The sequence below is a fragment of the Oncorhynchus mykiss genome, chromosome 21, assembly GCF_013265735.2.
Source record: "Oncorhynchus mykiss isolate Arlee chromosome 21, USDA_OmykA_1.1, whole genome shotgun sequence".
Lineage (NCBI taxonomy): Eukaryota > Metazoa > Chordata > Actinopteri > Salmoniformes > Salmonidae > Oncorhynchus > Oncorhynchus mykiss.
Window position 1 is genome coordinate 31836160 of NC_048585.1, and position 15576 is coordinate 31851735.

A 15576-nucleotide genomic window follows, 5' to 3' on the forward strand; every position below is an offset into this window, starting at 1 on the left:
TTTGCTACCACCGACAATATCGTGAAGGTCGCCTATTATTTTGTAAGGACCCAAAAAACAGAGGCAGTGTGAACTGTATTATTAGCTAGCTTTTGTAAGATTACTAAAAAACTAAATAGAGGTGCTAGCTAACTTTACACACTGTTTAGCTAAGTTAGCTAGCTGATGACATTTAATTAACTTTCTAATTGCTAGCCATCTTGATGTAATCATTGTAAATTAAAAACAGTCTCCAAATGCATTAGTAGATAACATCCATGGAAGAGCATGAAGTTGCTGCTCCAGCTGTCAGTAAAAGGAGAGTCAGTGTAAGCTGCTGGATAGGGCAGGTCATTTTGTGGGAGGACGTTTAAAGCATTTAAATTTTTTTTGTGAAAATGTATTAAAAATAAAATATACCTTATTTACATAAGTATTCAGACCCTTTGCTATGAGACTCAAAATTCAGCTTAGGTGCATCCTGTTTTCATTGATCATCCTTGAGATGATTCTACAACTTGGAGTCCACCGGTGGTAAATTGAATTGATTGGACATGATTTTGAAAGGTACACAGCTCTCTATATAAGGTCCCACAGTTGACAGTGCATGTCAGAGCAAAAACAGAGCCATGATGTCGAAGGAATTGTCCGTAGAGCACCGAGACAGGATTGTGTCAAGGCACAGATATGGGGAAGGGTACCAAAACATTTCTGCAACATTGAAGGCCCCCAAGACCTCCATCATTCTTAAATGGAAGAAGTTTGGAACCACCAAGACTCTTCCTAGATAGCTGGCCGCCAGGCCAAACTGATTCTCTGGTCCGATGAAACTAAGATTGAACTTTTTGGCCTGAATGCCAAGCGTCACATTTGGAGGAAACCTGGCACCATTCCTACGGTGAAGCATGGTGGTGGCAGCATCATGCCACAGGGATGTTTTTCAGCAGCAGGAACTGGGAGACTAGTCAGGATTGAGGGAAAGATGAACGGACCTCAGACTGGGGTGAAGGTTCACCTTCCAACAGGACAATGAGCCTAAGCACACACAACCAAGACAACACAGGAGTGGCCTTGGGACAAGTCTCTGAATGTCCTTGAGCAGGCCCAGCCAGAGGCCGGACTTGAACCCGATCGAACATCTCTGGAGACCTGAAAATAGCTGTGCAGCGACACTCCCCATCCAACCTGAAAGAGCTTGAGAGGATCTGCAGAGAAGAATGGGAAAAACTCCCCAAATACAGGTGTGCCAAGCTTGTAGCGTCATACACAAGAATATGCTGTAATCGCTGCCAAAGGTGCTTCAAAATAGTACTGAGTAAAGGGTCTGAATACAGATGTAAATGTGATATACAGTTGAAGTCGGAAGTTTACATACACCTTACACAAATCCATTTAAACTCAGTTTTTCACAATTCCTGACATTTAATGCTAGTAGAAATTCCTTGTCTTAGGTCAGTTAGGATCACCACTTTATTTTAAGAATGTGAAATGTCAGGATAATAGTAGAGAGAATGATTTAATTCAGCTTTTATTTCTTTCATCACATTCCCAGTGGGTCAGAAGTTAACACACACTCAATTAGTATTTTGGTAGCATTGCCTTTAAATTGTTTAACTTGGGTTAAACGTTTTGGGTAGCCTTCCACAAGCCTCCCACAATGAATTGGGTGAATTTTGGCCCATTCCTCCTGACAAAGCTGGTGGAACTGAGTCAGGTTTGTAGGCGTCCTTGCTCGCACACGCTTTTTCAGTTCTGCCCACAAATGTTCTATAGGATTGAAGTCAGGGCTTTGTGATGGCCACTTCAATACCTTGACTTTGTTGCCCTTAAGCCATTTTGCCACAACTTTGGAAGTATGCTTGGGGTCATGGTCCATTTGGAAGATCAATTTGCGACCAAGCTTTAACTTCCTGACTGATGTCATGAGATGTTGCTTAAATGTATCCACATAACTTTCCTGCCTCATGATGCCATCTATTTTGTGAAGTGCACCAGTCCCTCCTGCAGCAAAGCATCCCCACAACATGATGCTGCCACCCCCGTGCTTCACGATTGGGACTTTGACTTGCAAGCCTTCCCCTTTTGACAATGGTCATTATGGCCAAACAGTTATATTTTTCGTTTCATCAGACCAGAGGACATTTCTCCAAAAAGTACCATCTTTGTCCACATGTGAAGTTGCAAACCGCTGTCTGGCTTTTTTATGGTGGTTTTGGAGCAGTGGCTTCTTCCTTGCTGAGCGGCCTTTAAGGTTATGTCCATATAGGACTCGTTTTACTGTAGATATAGATATTTTGTACCCGTTTCATCCAGCATCTTCAGAAGGTCCTTTGCTGTTGTTCTGGGATTGATTTGCACTTTTCGCACCAAAGTACGTTCATCTCTAGGAGACAGGCTGCGTGGTCCCATGGTGTTTATACTTGCGTACTATTGTTTGTACAGATGAACGTGGTACCTTCAGGCGTTTGGAAATTTCTCCCAAGGATGAACCAGAATTGTGGAGGTCTACAATCTATTTTCTGATGTCTTGGCTGATTTCTTTTGATTATCCCATAATGTCAAGCAAAGAGGCAAAGAGTTTGAAGGTAGGCCTTGAAATACATCCACAGGTACACATCCAAATGACTCAAATGATGTCAATTAGCCTATCAGAAGCTTCTAAAGCCATGACAATTTTCTGGAATTTTCCAAGATGTTTAAAAGGCAGTCAACTTACTGTATGTAAACTTCTGACCCACTGGAATTGTGATACAGTGAATGATAAGTGAAATAATCTGCCTGTCAACAATTTTTGGAAAAATTACTTGTGTCATGCACAAAGTAGATGTCCTAACCAACTTGCCGAAACTATAGTTTGTTAACAAGACATTTGTGGAGTGGTTGAAAAACAAGTTTTAATGACTCCCAGATAAGTGTAAACTTCTGACATCAACTATATATATGTTTTTATACATTTACAAACATTTCTAATATTCCGTTATTGCTTTGTTATTATGGGGCATTGTGTGTAGATTGAGGGGGGAAAAAACGGTTTAATACAACATTTGGAAAAAGTCAAGGGTCTGAATACTTTCCGAATGCACTGTATGTTAGCAAATGTTGTATACAAAAAAATACAGTTAAACATCACAGTGTATAAACCTATTACAATTGGATCAGGCCAACCCTGCTGGAGGTCTGCTGGGTTTCCAGGGTTCCGTTTTAGTCCATCAATAACACACCCGATTCAACTTATCAAATCTAATGAGTTGATAATCAAGTGTGCTATTGCTGGGCTGGAATAGACGTCTGCTCACCCAGTAGATCAGAGACCAGTGGTGCAAGGTTGGCCACCGCTGGTATGGAGTTTTTTTTGTTTACCTGATTTGGTGCTTTAGTAATACTGGCCTACTTGTTACTACTCAATTAAACATACGAGTTAGCTTATTTGTACATTTTGAAGTGTTGATTCTTGTTAGTACCCTTCCCCATATCTGTGCCTTGACACAATCCTGTCTCAGTGCTCTACGGACAATTCCTTCAACATCATGGCTCTGTTTTTTTTCTGAGCGACTAACAAGAGGGGGTTAATTGCCTTGCTCAAGGGCATAAACAGATTTTTCACCTAGGAGGCTCAGGGATTCAAACAAGCGACCTTTGGGTTACTGGCACAACGCTCTTAACCGTTAGCCTACCTGCCACGGTGTAGTGTTTAAACTTGTTTTAATCATTCAAAATGAATTAGTGTCTCTGCTGATTAATCACATATTACACACCAGGAATAAAGACGGGAAGTGGTTCGGTCTCTAATGTGTCTGTTGTATTCTCAAATGAACATTTCCTTTTTGTCTAGTGGTTAGATCTCCAATCTGTTTTATTTGATTGTCACTCTCAGTATATAAGCCATGTGAATCCATTTGGCAGCTCGTCATGCATCGCCAATGCAGCCATAGGCCTACAGCATACTGACCTAGGGAGATAACAAGTAGGTTCCAGGAGATGAGCATTACAGGTAACATTTTATGATATTAATTTTAGCAATGTTGCTTGCAAAATGATTGCAATTGTTCCCATAGTTTTATGTACAGTATCGTTGACCCTGGATAAGCTACAGTAGGGACTGGGCCAACACAGCTAACCTTTCAGGTCAATAATATGCTGTTTTTAGTAACATTTTGTTGGCTTTATAATTGAGAGAGAAAGTGAATTAGATAGTAGCTAGCTACTAGGTTTCAAGGTTAGTTGACTTTTCTCAAAACAAACCTCATTGTGGCAAGCTACTTCGTGTCCCTCACGCTAGCCTTCAAGGCCAAATACAGTTCAGAAAAGTCAATATTAAAAATATTGATATGGTCAGCATTGTAGGCCATTACTCCCATCTTGCTGCAGCTTTAGCTCATCTCAAAATAAGAGAAATACTGTGAAAACCAGTGTGCCACAAACTTCCTAAAATGTTTTGTCACCAGTGGTTGTTTTAATTTGTTTTTGTCCTCGCACACTGTTGCTCCAACGGCACTAAATCTGGTGAGTTTCCTTGGAGCTCCGCCCAAGCAAGGCTTTTGATTGGTTTGATGTGTTACGAGGCATCACTGATTTACAATGGGTTCTGACCTCTCTTTGGGCAGGTTTCTGCCATGGACCCTTCCCAGGCTTCCTGGAATACCCATAGATGCAGACTAGAAATATTTTTTGCCATTCCCTGCCATTCCCTCTTGCACACAACAAGCTTCCATTCCCGTCACAAGGGGATTTATTATTAAATTGTCAACCCTGTGACTTTATTTGGTACTTAATAGGCACTTACTATAGTAATTTCTGTATTTAACCTTGAGATCTGAATGCATGTCTTTATGAAATTGTTCTAGCTCTGAGACAAAATGTTAAAAACATGTTTTATGAAGTTACACAACTCAAAAGGCACCGAATTAGTGAAATGACACATGTTGAGATCAATACCAGTGGATTCTATATAAAGTGAATGTAAGCAGCCATTACTTTTCATTAATGGGAGGTGTCACCATGTGTAATGTCTGTCTGGAACACAAACAAGTTTCCACTGCCAGGGTCATGCAATATTACTATGTTCCCATTCACACTAATTCAATTCCACCAACTGGAGGGGTGTGTGTAATTTGGTGGGTGCTTATAAAACATGTGGCAAGGTCTGCCATTATCAACGGTGACTGGTGGTTAAGTGCCTTGCTCAAGGGCACAGAGATTTCTCACTTTTTTTTGCCTCTGGGATTCAAACTAGCTACCTTTCAGTTACTGGCAAAAACGCTCTAACCACCAGGTTACCTGCCGCCACAGTGTGTGTGTGTGTGTGTAGAACTCTCCTTGTCAACATCGTTACGTGACTGTGTCACTGCTGCGGTCCCCGTCTGTCTCAGACCTTGTGGGCCGTTCAAATAAGAATGCAGTGTCTCTCACACACACAATCTCTAGAGAGCCTGTGGAGATTTCTTGCAATAGCCACACTGGTTATAAGCCCTTCCTACAATGGGAAGAGAGAAAGAGGATGACAGATGGGTAGGTGGGAGGCTGGCCTCCACCCTAGAAACATCAGGTTAAGAGAGAATGTTCACGCATGTTAGAGAGCAGGCTAAATATGGACATCTCAGAGCACTGGGCCGTATGCGTCAGAATGGATCAAAGACAATGTGATGAGAGGAATTTTAAATCAAACTTCCCACGAGGGGATTGCACATAAACACATCACATTGGAGAGTGCTGTGTGGGATCTGTGATGAGCATGCAGATCGGAGATACAGTTTTCAAAAATGGTTGAGAAGGGTATGTGCATGAGTAAAAGCTAAAACATCGGTAATCTCAAGGTTAAAAAGGTCATTGAACGCAAAACTGGTTTCGGTATGAAAACATTCCTGTGTTTATCTCATTTTAGCTGACATTCATGAGTGTTCCTAACTTCCATTGCTGCATTAGTACATGGTAATGTGTTCAGAGGAAAAGCACAGAGGAGTCCATTGTATGCGTGTCCTTAATTTCCTCCTTTCAGTGGTACAGTGAGTTTAATGACATATTTAATATGGACCGTTGAAGAATGCCAGAAAATGTGTTTTGGACAAAGTTATACTGTGGTAGATACATAAACAGAACAGCCTATAGTTCACCATATCACAAACAGGCTAGCACTGAAATTATGTCTAATCACCTTCTGCAACTGGAAAAGTCTAATGATTTATGGAATGCAACCAAGAAAAATAATAGGTTAAATTGGCGTTGTATTTTCCATAAGATCAAAAGTATAGGTAACGCCTGATATATGAAATAAATTAACACTGGGAACAGAACTATTCATCAAAAACAGTGGCTTACAAATGGGTTCAGCTTGGCCTGCTGCACCAGGGACAGTTACTCACAACAGCTGCCAGTTGCACTGTAAATCAACTGTGCACCACACACACACACACACACACACACAGGTGCGAGCGAGCACACATACATATATGCACACAGACACATGCGCGAACACACACACCCCTCTGAATTGTCTCTGTTGTCCAATCCACAGCACTGACATACATAAACACATGCCATATGGACACACTCACACAACCAGCTCTTTCCTCTTCCTCCCATCCCTTCCCACCGGTCGTCCATAAGCTGCCCTGTGAGAGGAGATAAACCAGGCTTGTCTGGAGGAAACGATAGGCTGGGCTGGTTGTGCGAGATGGGGCTACCTAAGCACTGAGACGGTTGCACTACGTCATGTTTTTACCAGTCCCAATACAGTACGTCAGGTCACGACCATGCATGTATCTCGGTCTGCCGAAGCTTCTTTTTACCCTGTGTGTATGTGTGTGCCTGCGTTTCTTTGCTTGTCCAATAACGTCAGGTTAGGACAAAGCAGTTATCTCTGTGTGTGTGGCATGTGTATTGTGCATGTGTGTAGCTATAGGCCTGGTCTGGAGTCAATGTGAGCTAAGTGGAACAACAGGAAGTGCCTGGTCGGTGTAACGGTGCATCTGCTCCTTTTAAACAGATGTGTTCTACAGCAACAAGTGCTGCCCAGCAGCCCAAAATAAACCCAGACAGAGGTTGTTATGGGGTGATAGGCTGTGATAATGTCTGTTGAACAGAGGCACTTACTGGACCACTCTCACTGGGTGGTTCTCCCAAGTCAGTGGCTTGGTAGTGATCGAATTGCAGGTGCTTTAACCTTTGACAATCCAGTGTAAAAAGTTTAAAGTACAACATAGTTCTACTAGCTCCAAAACACAAATGCCTCAAAAGGGTTGAATTTTAATATGATCTATTCATCTATTAAGACATTAAATCGACCTAGCGTTCCTCTTCTCCAAATTACTTTTTAACTAGAAAACACAAAGACTGATGATAATTTGTGACTCTTTTCAGGAAACTAGGCATATATTGCATGTCACTATTTCAAAGGAGAAGCATTTTCATGTAAACATGAACAGAAATGCCTCCTGGAACGGGAACTTTCATGTGCCTTAATAACAAACGTGCATGCCATCTGTAAATATGAATACAATTGTTAAAATTATGAGCCTAGTAGGTTTAGCCACGGAACCATCCCGCTAGCCATGATTGGCTGAGATAATGGATGGGCTGGACATGCCGAGATGAGTTTGGATTGGTCTATCATGTAGCACGCTTCTGTCTATAACATGAGCTGCTTAGTACTGTATGTGTAGGTAATCCTTTCTAATGTAGCTAGATATCACCAAGAACTGCAAAAGTGTTGCCCTCCACTTTCTGGAAGACATAGTTTTGAAATAAGTGGAATGCCCGGTGGAAACAGTGTATGATAGCTAAGGAGATGGAGAAAATTCTGGCCTTTGATTGCAAATATGCAGAGGGAGTCGAAAAGAGAACACGCAGAAGGCTGTTGTATAGAACACCCGTCTCCGGATTACATCTTCAAACAATGGGCAACCTTGGCAGAGAGGGAGAAGCGTTCATGCATGGTAAGATTGTCTAGCTACATTTTCAGAAAGTTGTTTTCATTGCAAGTTATAGCGTACTGTTAGCTAGCTAACGTTAGCTGACTGGCTCACTAGATTCATGCACGGTATTAAGGTTATGAGTTGGGATTATGGGTCATTGTTTAGCTAGCTAGCTACATGTCTAATCAAAAGACTCCACTATGCAAGTAACCATTTCACTGTACCGTTTACACCTTCTGTACCCTGTGCATGTGACATATAAAATTTGATTTTATTTTATATAGTCTGTGTTTACCAGAGACTAATGTGAAAAACAACATGACCTGCACCAAAGTCAATTTAGGATATTATGTTAGGCCAACAAGAAAGTGTCCAAGTTCAAAAATGATATGGTAGAATGCCCTGCTTTTATTTGGTCACACTATTTTCTGTAATTAGCTCTCCATTAACTTGTAAATAATGATTTTGAGAGTTTATTTTCCTGTAATAATGAATACAAATTAGCTAAAGTTAAGACGTTGTTAGCTATATGATATGTACATTATTTGAACTGGCTAGCTAGCTAACTTAATGTTAGCTAGCTGGCTAACAAGCTAGAAACGAACAAAAACATTGTTTAGAAAAGTAGCTTTTAGTTGCCTGGTTTGCTAGATTGACATATAGCAAATACATTTTTAAACGGATGGGTTTATTGGTGTTAAAATACACCAGTTATACTATTTTGGACCACCAGGCTGCTGTTGTTTTTATGTTCATACTTTTTCATAACGACAAGGACAAGTTGTCGGACGACAATAGAATATTCATGATGTCACTGCGACAACGGTCTACAGACATGTCGATAGACGTAGAATAAACCAGCCTTTAGTCTTGAAATCTTTGGTTGTTTAGTACACTACCATACTCACTCTGTTTAACACATGGCCTCACATGTGAGTCCTTAAAGTAATGGGTGGGGCTAAGGCTGTAGAGGGTGTGAATGACGCTGAATGGGTGTAGACAAAGAAGAGCTCACTAGTAGGTGGACCAAAACATTCAAGGGCCATTTTCTAAAAAGTGGGGTTGCAAGTTTATCAACTTTCAAAGCAAAATTACACTCCCCATTGTTCCTCAACTGTAGTGTATGATTTACCATTTTCTAGCTCTGAGTCTCTATTTTTATCCAATGTAAAAAATAACATGATTTCATAATTTCACTACATAAGACCAAATCAGGCCGGTCGGTCACATTTAAATACAGTGCCTGTAGAGAGTCCACAAGCCTTTGAAATGTTTCACATTTTGTTGCGTTACAAAGTGGAACTGTAAATGTTGTAATGTCAAAGTGAAAAGAAAATTCTACACATTTTTACAAATTAATAAAAATTCAGTAACTAAAATAGTTGTTGCATAAGTATTCACCCCTTTGTTTAGGAAATAATAAATTAGTGTAGACGTTGCATTTGGCTTAACAAAATCACATAGTTATATGTTATATGGACTCAAACTGTGTGAAATATTTTTTTCATGACTACCCCTGTCCTCCATACAGTACATACAATATCTGTAAGTTCCCTCAGTCAGTATTGAATTTCAAGCTCTACAAATACCAGGGAGCTTTTAGAAAGCCTCATAAAGAAGAGCAGTGATTGGTAGATAGGTAACAATAACAAATCAGACATGGAATATATCTTTAAGCATACAGACATCAAAGATGCAGTCATCCTTCTGAAATGAGCTGCAGGAAGGAAACTGCTTAGGGATGTCACCATTGACTGAGGATGGATGAACAACATTGTATTGACTCCACAATAATGACCTAAATGACAGAGTGAAAGAATAAAAATACTGAATAAAAATATTGGAAAAATATTTCAAAATATGCATATGTATGTGTTAGCAATTTATGTTACAATAACACAAACCCCAAAGCAAATCAGGGGGAGGAAAATAGCTTTACTCGCAGAGGACAAATCATATGGGGAGGTAGATTGTCATTCTCCCCTGTCCTCGGTGATGTACTCTCCAGTGGTTCTCTCTCCCCAGAACAAAAGGAACAGCATGTAGTTTTATTACCCAGCCCTAGCCTGTGGTTGACCAATTAGAATTCCTTGCAATAAAACTAGCCAATGGCCAAATAACAGGTAGCATATTTCAGAAGACATATTCCTCTCATGTCTCTGAACCATTGATCAATAATTCCCTATTACAGAAAAAAACATTTTCATTGATCATTAGTACTCTATTGACTCTCGTCCTCTTGACCGCTCGTACTCTGTCTCTGCGTTGTGTATTTATCTTCGACATATTCTTACATATGCAACAAGGCACTAAAGTAATACTGCAGAAATATACGGTAAAGGAAATCACTTTTTGGTCTAAATGCATAAGCCTTATGTTTGGGGCAAATCCAACAACACATCACTGGGTAACTACCTTCTTATTTTCAAGCATGGTGGTTGTTGCATCATGGTATGTGTGTACTTGACATCGCCCAAAGACTGGGGAGTTTTTCAGGATGAAAAGAAAACGGGATGGAGCTAAGAACAAGCAAAATCCTAGAGGAAAACCTGTTTCAGTCTGCTTTCCACCAGACACTGGGAGAGGAATTCACCTTTCAGCAGGACTATAACCTACAACATAAAAGCCAAATGTACACTGGAGTTGCTTACCAAGACAACAGTGAATGTGGTCCAGTTACAGTCTTGACTTAAATCTATTGAACATCTATGGCAAGACTTGAAAATTGCTGAAAAGCCATGATCCCAAAAACAAAACACCGACAGAGCTTGAAGAATTTTGAAAAGAATGGGCAAATATTGCAAAATACAGGTGTGCAAAGCTCTTACTAGACATACCCAAAAAGACTCACCAGCTGTAATCGTTCGGAAAAGGTGTTTCTAACATGTATTGACTCAGAGGGTGAATACTTATCTAGTCAAGGTACATTAGTGTTATGTTTCATTCATCTTTAAAAAAACATTTTGTTTTTACTTTGACAGAGTATTTTGTGTAGATCGTTGACGAAAAAGAACAATTAAATCAATTCTAGACTCGCACTTTAACACAAAATGTGAAGAAATCCAAGGGGGGTGTAGACTTTCTATAGGCACTGTAAGTGTACCACAACTCATTCCAACGATCTCTGTTTTTCAGTATGTCTGTGTCTGAGCCATCTTGAGTTTCAGGTTTGAATACACACAGTCCTCCCCATAGAATAGAACACTATATTTAATCTCTATGGTCCTCCTTTATATCCTCTCCTCTGTTCTGCCATTTGAACCAGCTGAGGAAATGTTACGAACTTGAGAAAAGCGGTGTTCCTCAAGTATCTATTACTTCATACAAACAGATAGCGTAGGCAGCCAGCTAGCCATGCCTTTGTTTGAATTCAGATCGTTGTGTTTGGTCTAAAGCGTAATTATTCTTTCATTGCTCCGACTCAGACTGATCATGCCTGATCTATCCTCGGCTGCGCCCTCTTTCTCCACCATCGCCCGCCAACTCGTCTGTCAATACAATCTATTACTTGATGACTTTGAAAATGTTATCGCCCACCTGAGAAATCTGATTTAAATCAACATATTTCTGGAATTGACATGATCTTTCATCATCGCCCATTGTTACTCACACCCAGTTCAAAGAGTGTATTATAACTCATGCAACTCAAACTGGGTTAGCATACACATTGAACACCACGTTGCCTGAGCATCCTTCAGAATACTACAATGTACTTCCAGCTGTATGTAGGTTGGGAAATATTTATTAGACACACATACACTGAGCATGATATGGGCTGTTTGTTAGAGATTTTTATTTTTTTTACCGTGAAGGAGAAGGCCTAGAGTTACTGTCCCATTTGCTTATACAGTACACAGTGGTGACCCTGTTTTGAGCCCCACATTGGGGGGGATTCCTGTTTCGCATGTAATTTTGGCATTCATACATGTCACATATCAGTTTGCAAACAATGTAAAAAAAATATATATTTATCATTGAGTTAATAAAGCTGCATACAAACATGGTCTATTTGTTTTGTTGGCCTGTTGGGGGATGTTTATGACCCCCATAAATACCTTTCCCCTTTTCTCTCTCTACTTTATAGAGTTGACTCTTGTAAAGCCTTTGTAACAGAGAGTCTGGTAACATCGAAAGGTGGGAAACGGAACCATATTTCGGTAATCCAACCAGTTGAAAATATGCGTTGGTACTTAATGAATGTGATCCCAGATCATTTGTCGTCTGAGACATTACTACTAATGACAGGATGACAAACTATCTTGGAAAGTCAACACATTCTAGTTATCAGATTCACATGGAATTGTTGCACAATTTAAATGTTAAAATATGAAACTATTTGTGAAACGATGAAATGTAATTTTAGCTTCTTAAATGAGAGAACGGTTTGTCATAGAGAAACTCAGCTCACTCCGAGGCCCCGCCCAAGTGAACAGACTTTTGTTGTAAACTATGAAACACGTCCTTCTTTCACCACTATATAAACCCGTTGATGAAAATGAAACTTTCTGTTCCGAGGCCGTGAGGACGACGGTCCTACATTAAAAGGGCTCAGAACGAAATTAGCATCATGTTCAATGTGAAGGTGATGATCGACACGCCGAAACCGATGAATTTCGACTATACCAGCCAGAATATAGCACGAGCTTAAAAGTATGGCAACTTGGTATGAACTTTGAACTCTTATTCTTTCCAGAAGTGATACCTCCTAGCTGTTGAGCTAGCAGCAGCCGCTGTAAACGTGGGCTAGGAAAGTCTAACACACACAACTATACTACAACGTATCCAGTTTAGTATAGCTGCCTATGGCCCGATAGAGACAAAACCCTTTTTGTTCCCCATTCTTCCCACTCTGTCACTCAAACCCCGTTTCAGCCGTCATATCGGTTCTCGAGTTCCTAGTTATCTTGAAAGCACCATAAATCCAGAGAATGCCAGACTTTTATGACAAAATTTACCCACGAAGGACTGCCGCACCACCTTCCTGTTCAAGTGAGCAAAGCACAACAAGTTAAGTCCAAAAAATGTTGGGACTCACCTTCCGCTCACTTGAAAAGGTGGTCCTTCGTGGTCACATTTAGTCTTGTATGCTGCTGCATAAATGATGTAATATGCCAGGGAGATATGTATACTGTAGCTATGAAAGTAATACTAAGTGTGTTGTGTTAGTTAGCTAGCTGTTAGTAGCCCATGTGCCTCACCCTAATAATTGTGTCTATTTTCACCTCTTAATTTCGCCAACTGTTCTGACTTGTGCATATGTAACCTATAACCTGTTTTTGAGAAATATAATCATTGAATATTGTAAGATATAAGAGCTTTCATTGTCTGCTTATATGCCCCCTTTATTTATCCTACGGTTCTGACTTGGTGTACAGGGAGAACACTGTAAGAAAGGCCCATGTTCTGAATTCTGTTGCTGTACATTTCAAAAGTGCTGAACAAATAGTTAGACTACATCCGTCCTAGCTCTCTCATTAATGTCTTAATAGAAATTACGCATTGCCTCTCCTCCGCTTGTCATGCCCTTATGCCATAGTTTGTACATCTCAATTGTCAGTAGAAACCACATTTGTTTAAGCAAGTCAGCCATATCAGCTATATATTTTTTTAAAGTAAGTAAATGAGGCTGAATAAACTTCCGCTGCCAGACAAGGCTCCGCTGATAGCCAGGTGTAGCAGTGGTAAGGTGTTGGGACTGCTGTTGAGACTGCTGTTGGGACAGCTTTATGTAGACCCTAACAGTTTGTGGGCACCGTTTGTCACCGTTATAGTACAATTCATGTATTGTTTAGTGTTGTGTAGTGGCTTTGCTGGAACGCATCCCACAATTTTTGGGGGGACCCATTAAGATTTACATGCTAAAATCGCCACTGACAGTACATGCTAAGAATGAACTAACCTCGATAATGTAGTCATTGCCATCTTTTCCGTGGACGGCTTTCACAGCACAGATATCAAGTCCCCCGAACATCTCGGCACAGGAGTCCACCCACAGACGATATCTGGAACACAGCGACATCCACAACTGATTGTCTTTGTCAATTACAAAACAGACCGTGGCAGTGAAAAACTCATTTTGGTAACACTTTACTTAAAGCCTGCAGGTATAATGCTTTATAACTTGTTTAACTGTTTGACATATCAGGATATAATTTCCTGTTTGTTTTGTTCTATACATATTTGAAAGGGGGAGGTGTCATACAAGCCCCTCAGGTTTGTTAGTTTTCACCTCTCCTGCACATACACTTTTCACTTGCCTTCTAAACTCTCATCACATTGTCTTGTATTTACTTGTGTACAAATTAATAAACACAATAATACATCTATAAGCGTTCAGAATTTATTATAATGAAGCTTATCTGTTATATTATGTCTAACAAAGTGTCTATAGGCCAGCTTACCTGTCCGTCATAGCGATCTGTTCCAACATGGCTGAGCCTGTGTTAGCCTTCCAGTTGCCAGAGATGGACGTCCTCCTAGAAAAGGTGAAAATCAAGGAAATTAAATCAGGCATTCAGCTATTCTCTGGACTGGAATGGAAAGCAATGGTCAGCTAGCTTAGTCATTGTGTTTTGTTTTTGTACAGTAGTTCTACAGAAGACCCTGGGGGGGGGGGGTGTTATCGCTGAATTCTACATTGATGATTGCAATGTACGCCTGCCTACATTATGTTTGTGTCAAGGTCAATTGGAGACGTGCTTTCATGACTGGTGCCGAGGAAATAAGTTGAGATAAGGAAGTAAATTCCACTCCTCTTAGTCAAGCAATAATTTTTCGGATTGAGAGACATGAAAGTAGAAAGGGCGTAGATTCATACTTTCATTGTTACTGTACATGGTGTTTTACATTTACTGCACGAGGTCTGTTGTATTCAAGAGGGTGCTGTTGAGCATTTGAAATTGAAGTGGCTGGTTACTCAGAAGATTATTTTAGTTCAAGCTAAGATTGAGACTAAGGCTGAATTTGGCCTGTGGTCACGGTCACGTTGGCTGATGCTGTCACTTCCCTCTGGGAGACAGAATGGAATGCCAGTGCAGGGTGCAACCCTAGTCGTTGTCCCTTGGTAGAGAAGGAAGTGCTGTGGTGTGGGTGAGCCCTGCACGCCTCCACTGACTGGGAAGGGTGTACCATGGGCCTCTTCCCACACTCACATTGGCGTGCAGGCTGGACTATTCTAGGGTCTCTCTCTCTATCAATCTCTTTCTCTCCATCTCTTTTTTTGTTTCCCTTCATCCATCTGTTTCCATGTCTTTCTCTCCCCCTCTCTCTGGTAAAGTCATTCACATGCAAGCCATATAGTTTAATTCTAGTCACAATCATTGCTGACATGTCCAAGTCACAGACAAAACCCAGTGTACACAGCATAGAGACTACATCATACTTACATGTAGGCCTTGTAGTTGTTGCCGATTTTCTGGATCCTGATGTCGTACTTAGACAGGACGTATGGCTCAGAGGTGGCATAGGTTCTGGCCAGCGCCACCACACTGGTAATATCCTGGAAGTCAAGTTCGTTCTCCACTTTGATCTGAAACAGGAAGATGCCCCTAATTAGTTAAATCAGCAGGAAGATATGCATAATTGGTAGTTTGTGATGGTTAATTACCAAACATGCTATAAAAGCTATGAGACAGGAGCTGAAGTAGACTGATAGAATCCCACAGGAATGTAAATCCAACACAGACAG

General features: G+C 40.6%; 1 protein-coding gene across 1 annotated transcript in view; it reads right to left on the reverse strand.

Annotated features, from left to right (window-relative positions):
* The window catches only part of LOC110500248 (synapsin-3), a 125092-nt gene that overhangs the window by 12469 nt on the left and 97047 nt on the right, over window positions 1-15576 (reverse strand). Inside the window, exons 8-10 of the mRNA XM_021577500.2 lie at window positions 15275-15417; window positions 14291-14365; window positions 13789-13891 (exon numbers count right to left, since the gene is read on the reverse strand). Of these exons, the coding sequence (XP_021433175.2) occupies window positions 13789-13891; window positions 14291-14365; window positions 15275-15417 (321 nt within the window). The remainder of the gene's footprint in view (window positions 1-13788; window positions 13892-14290; window positions 14366-15274; window positions 15418-15576) is intronic.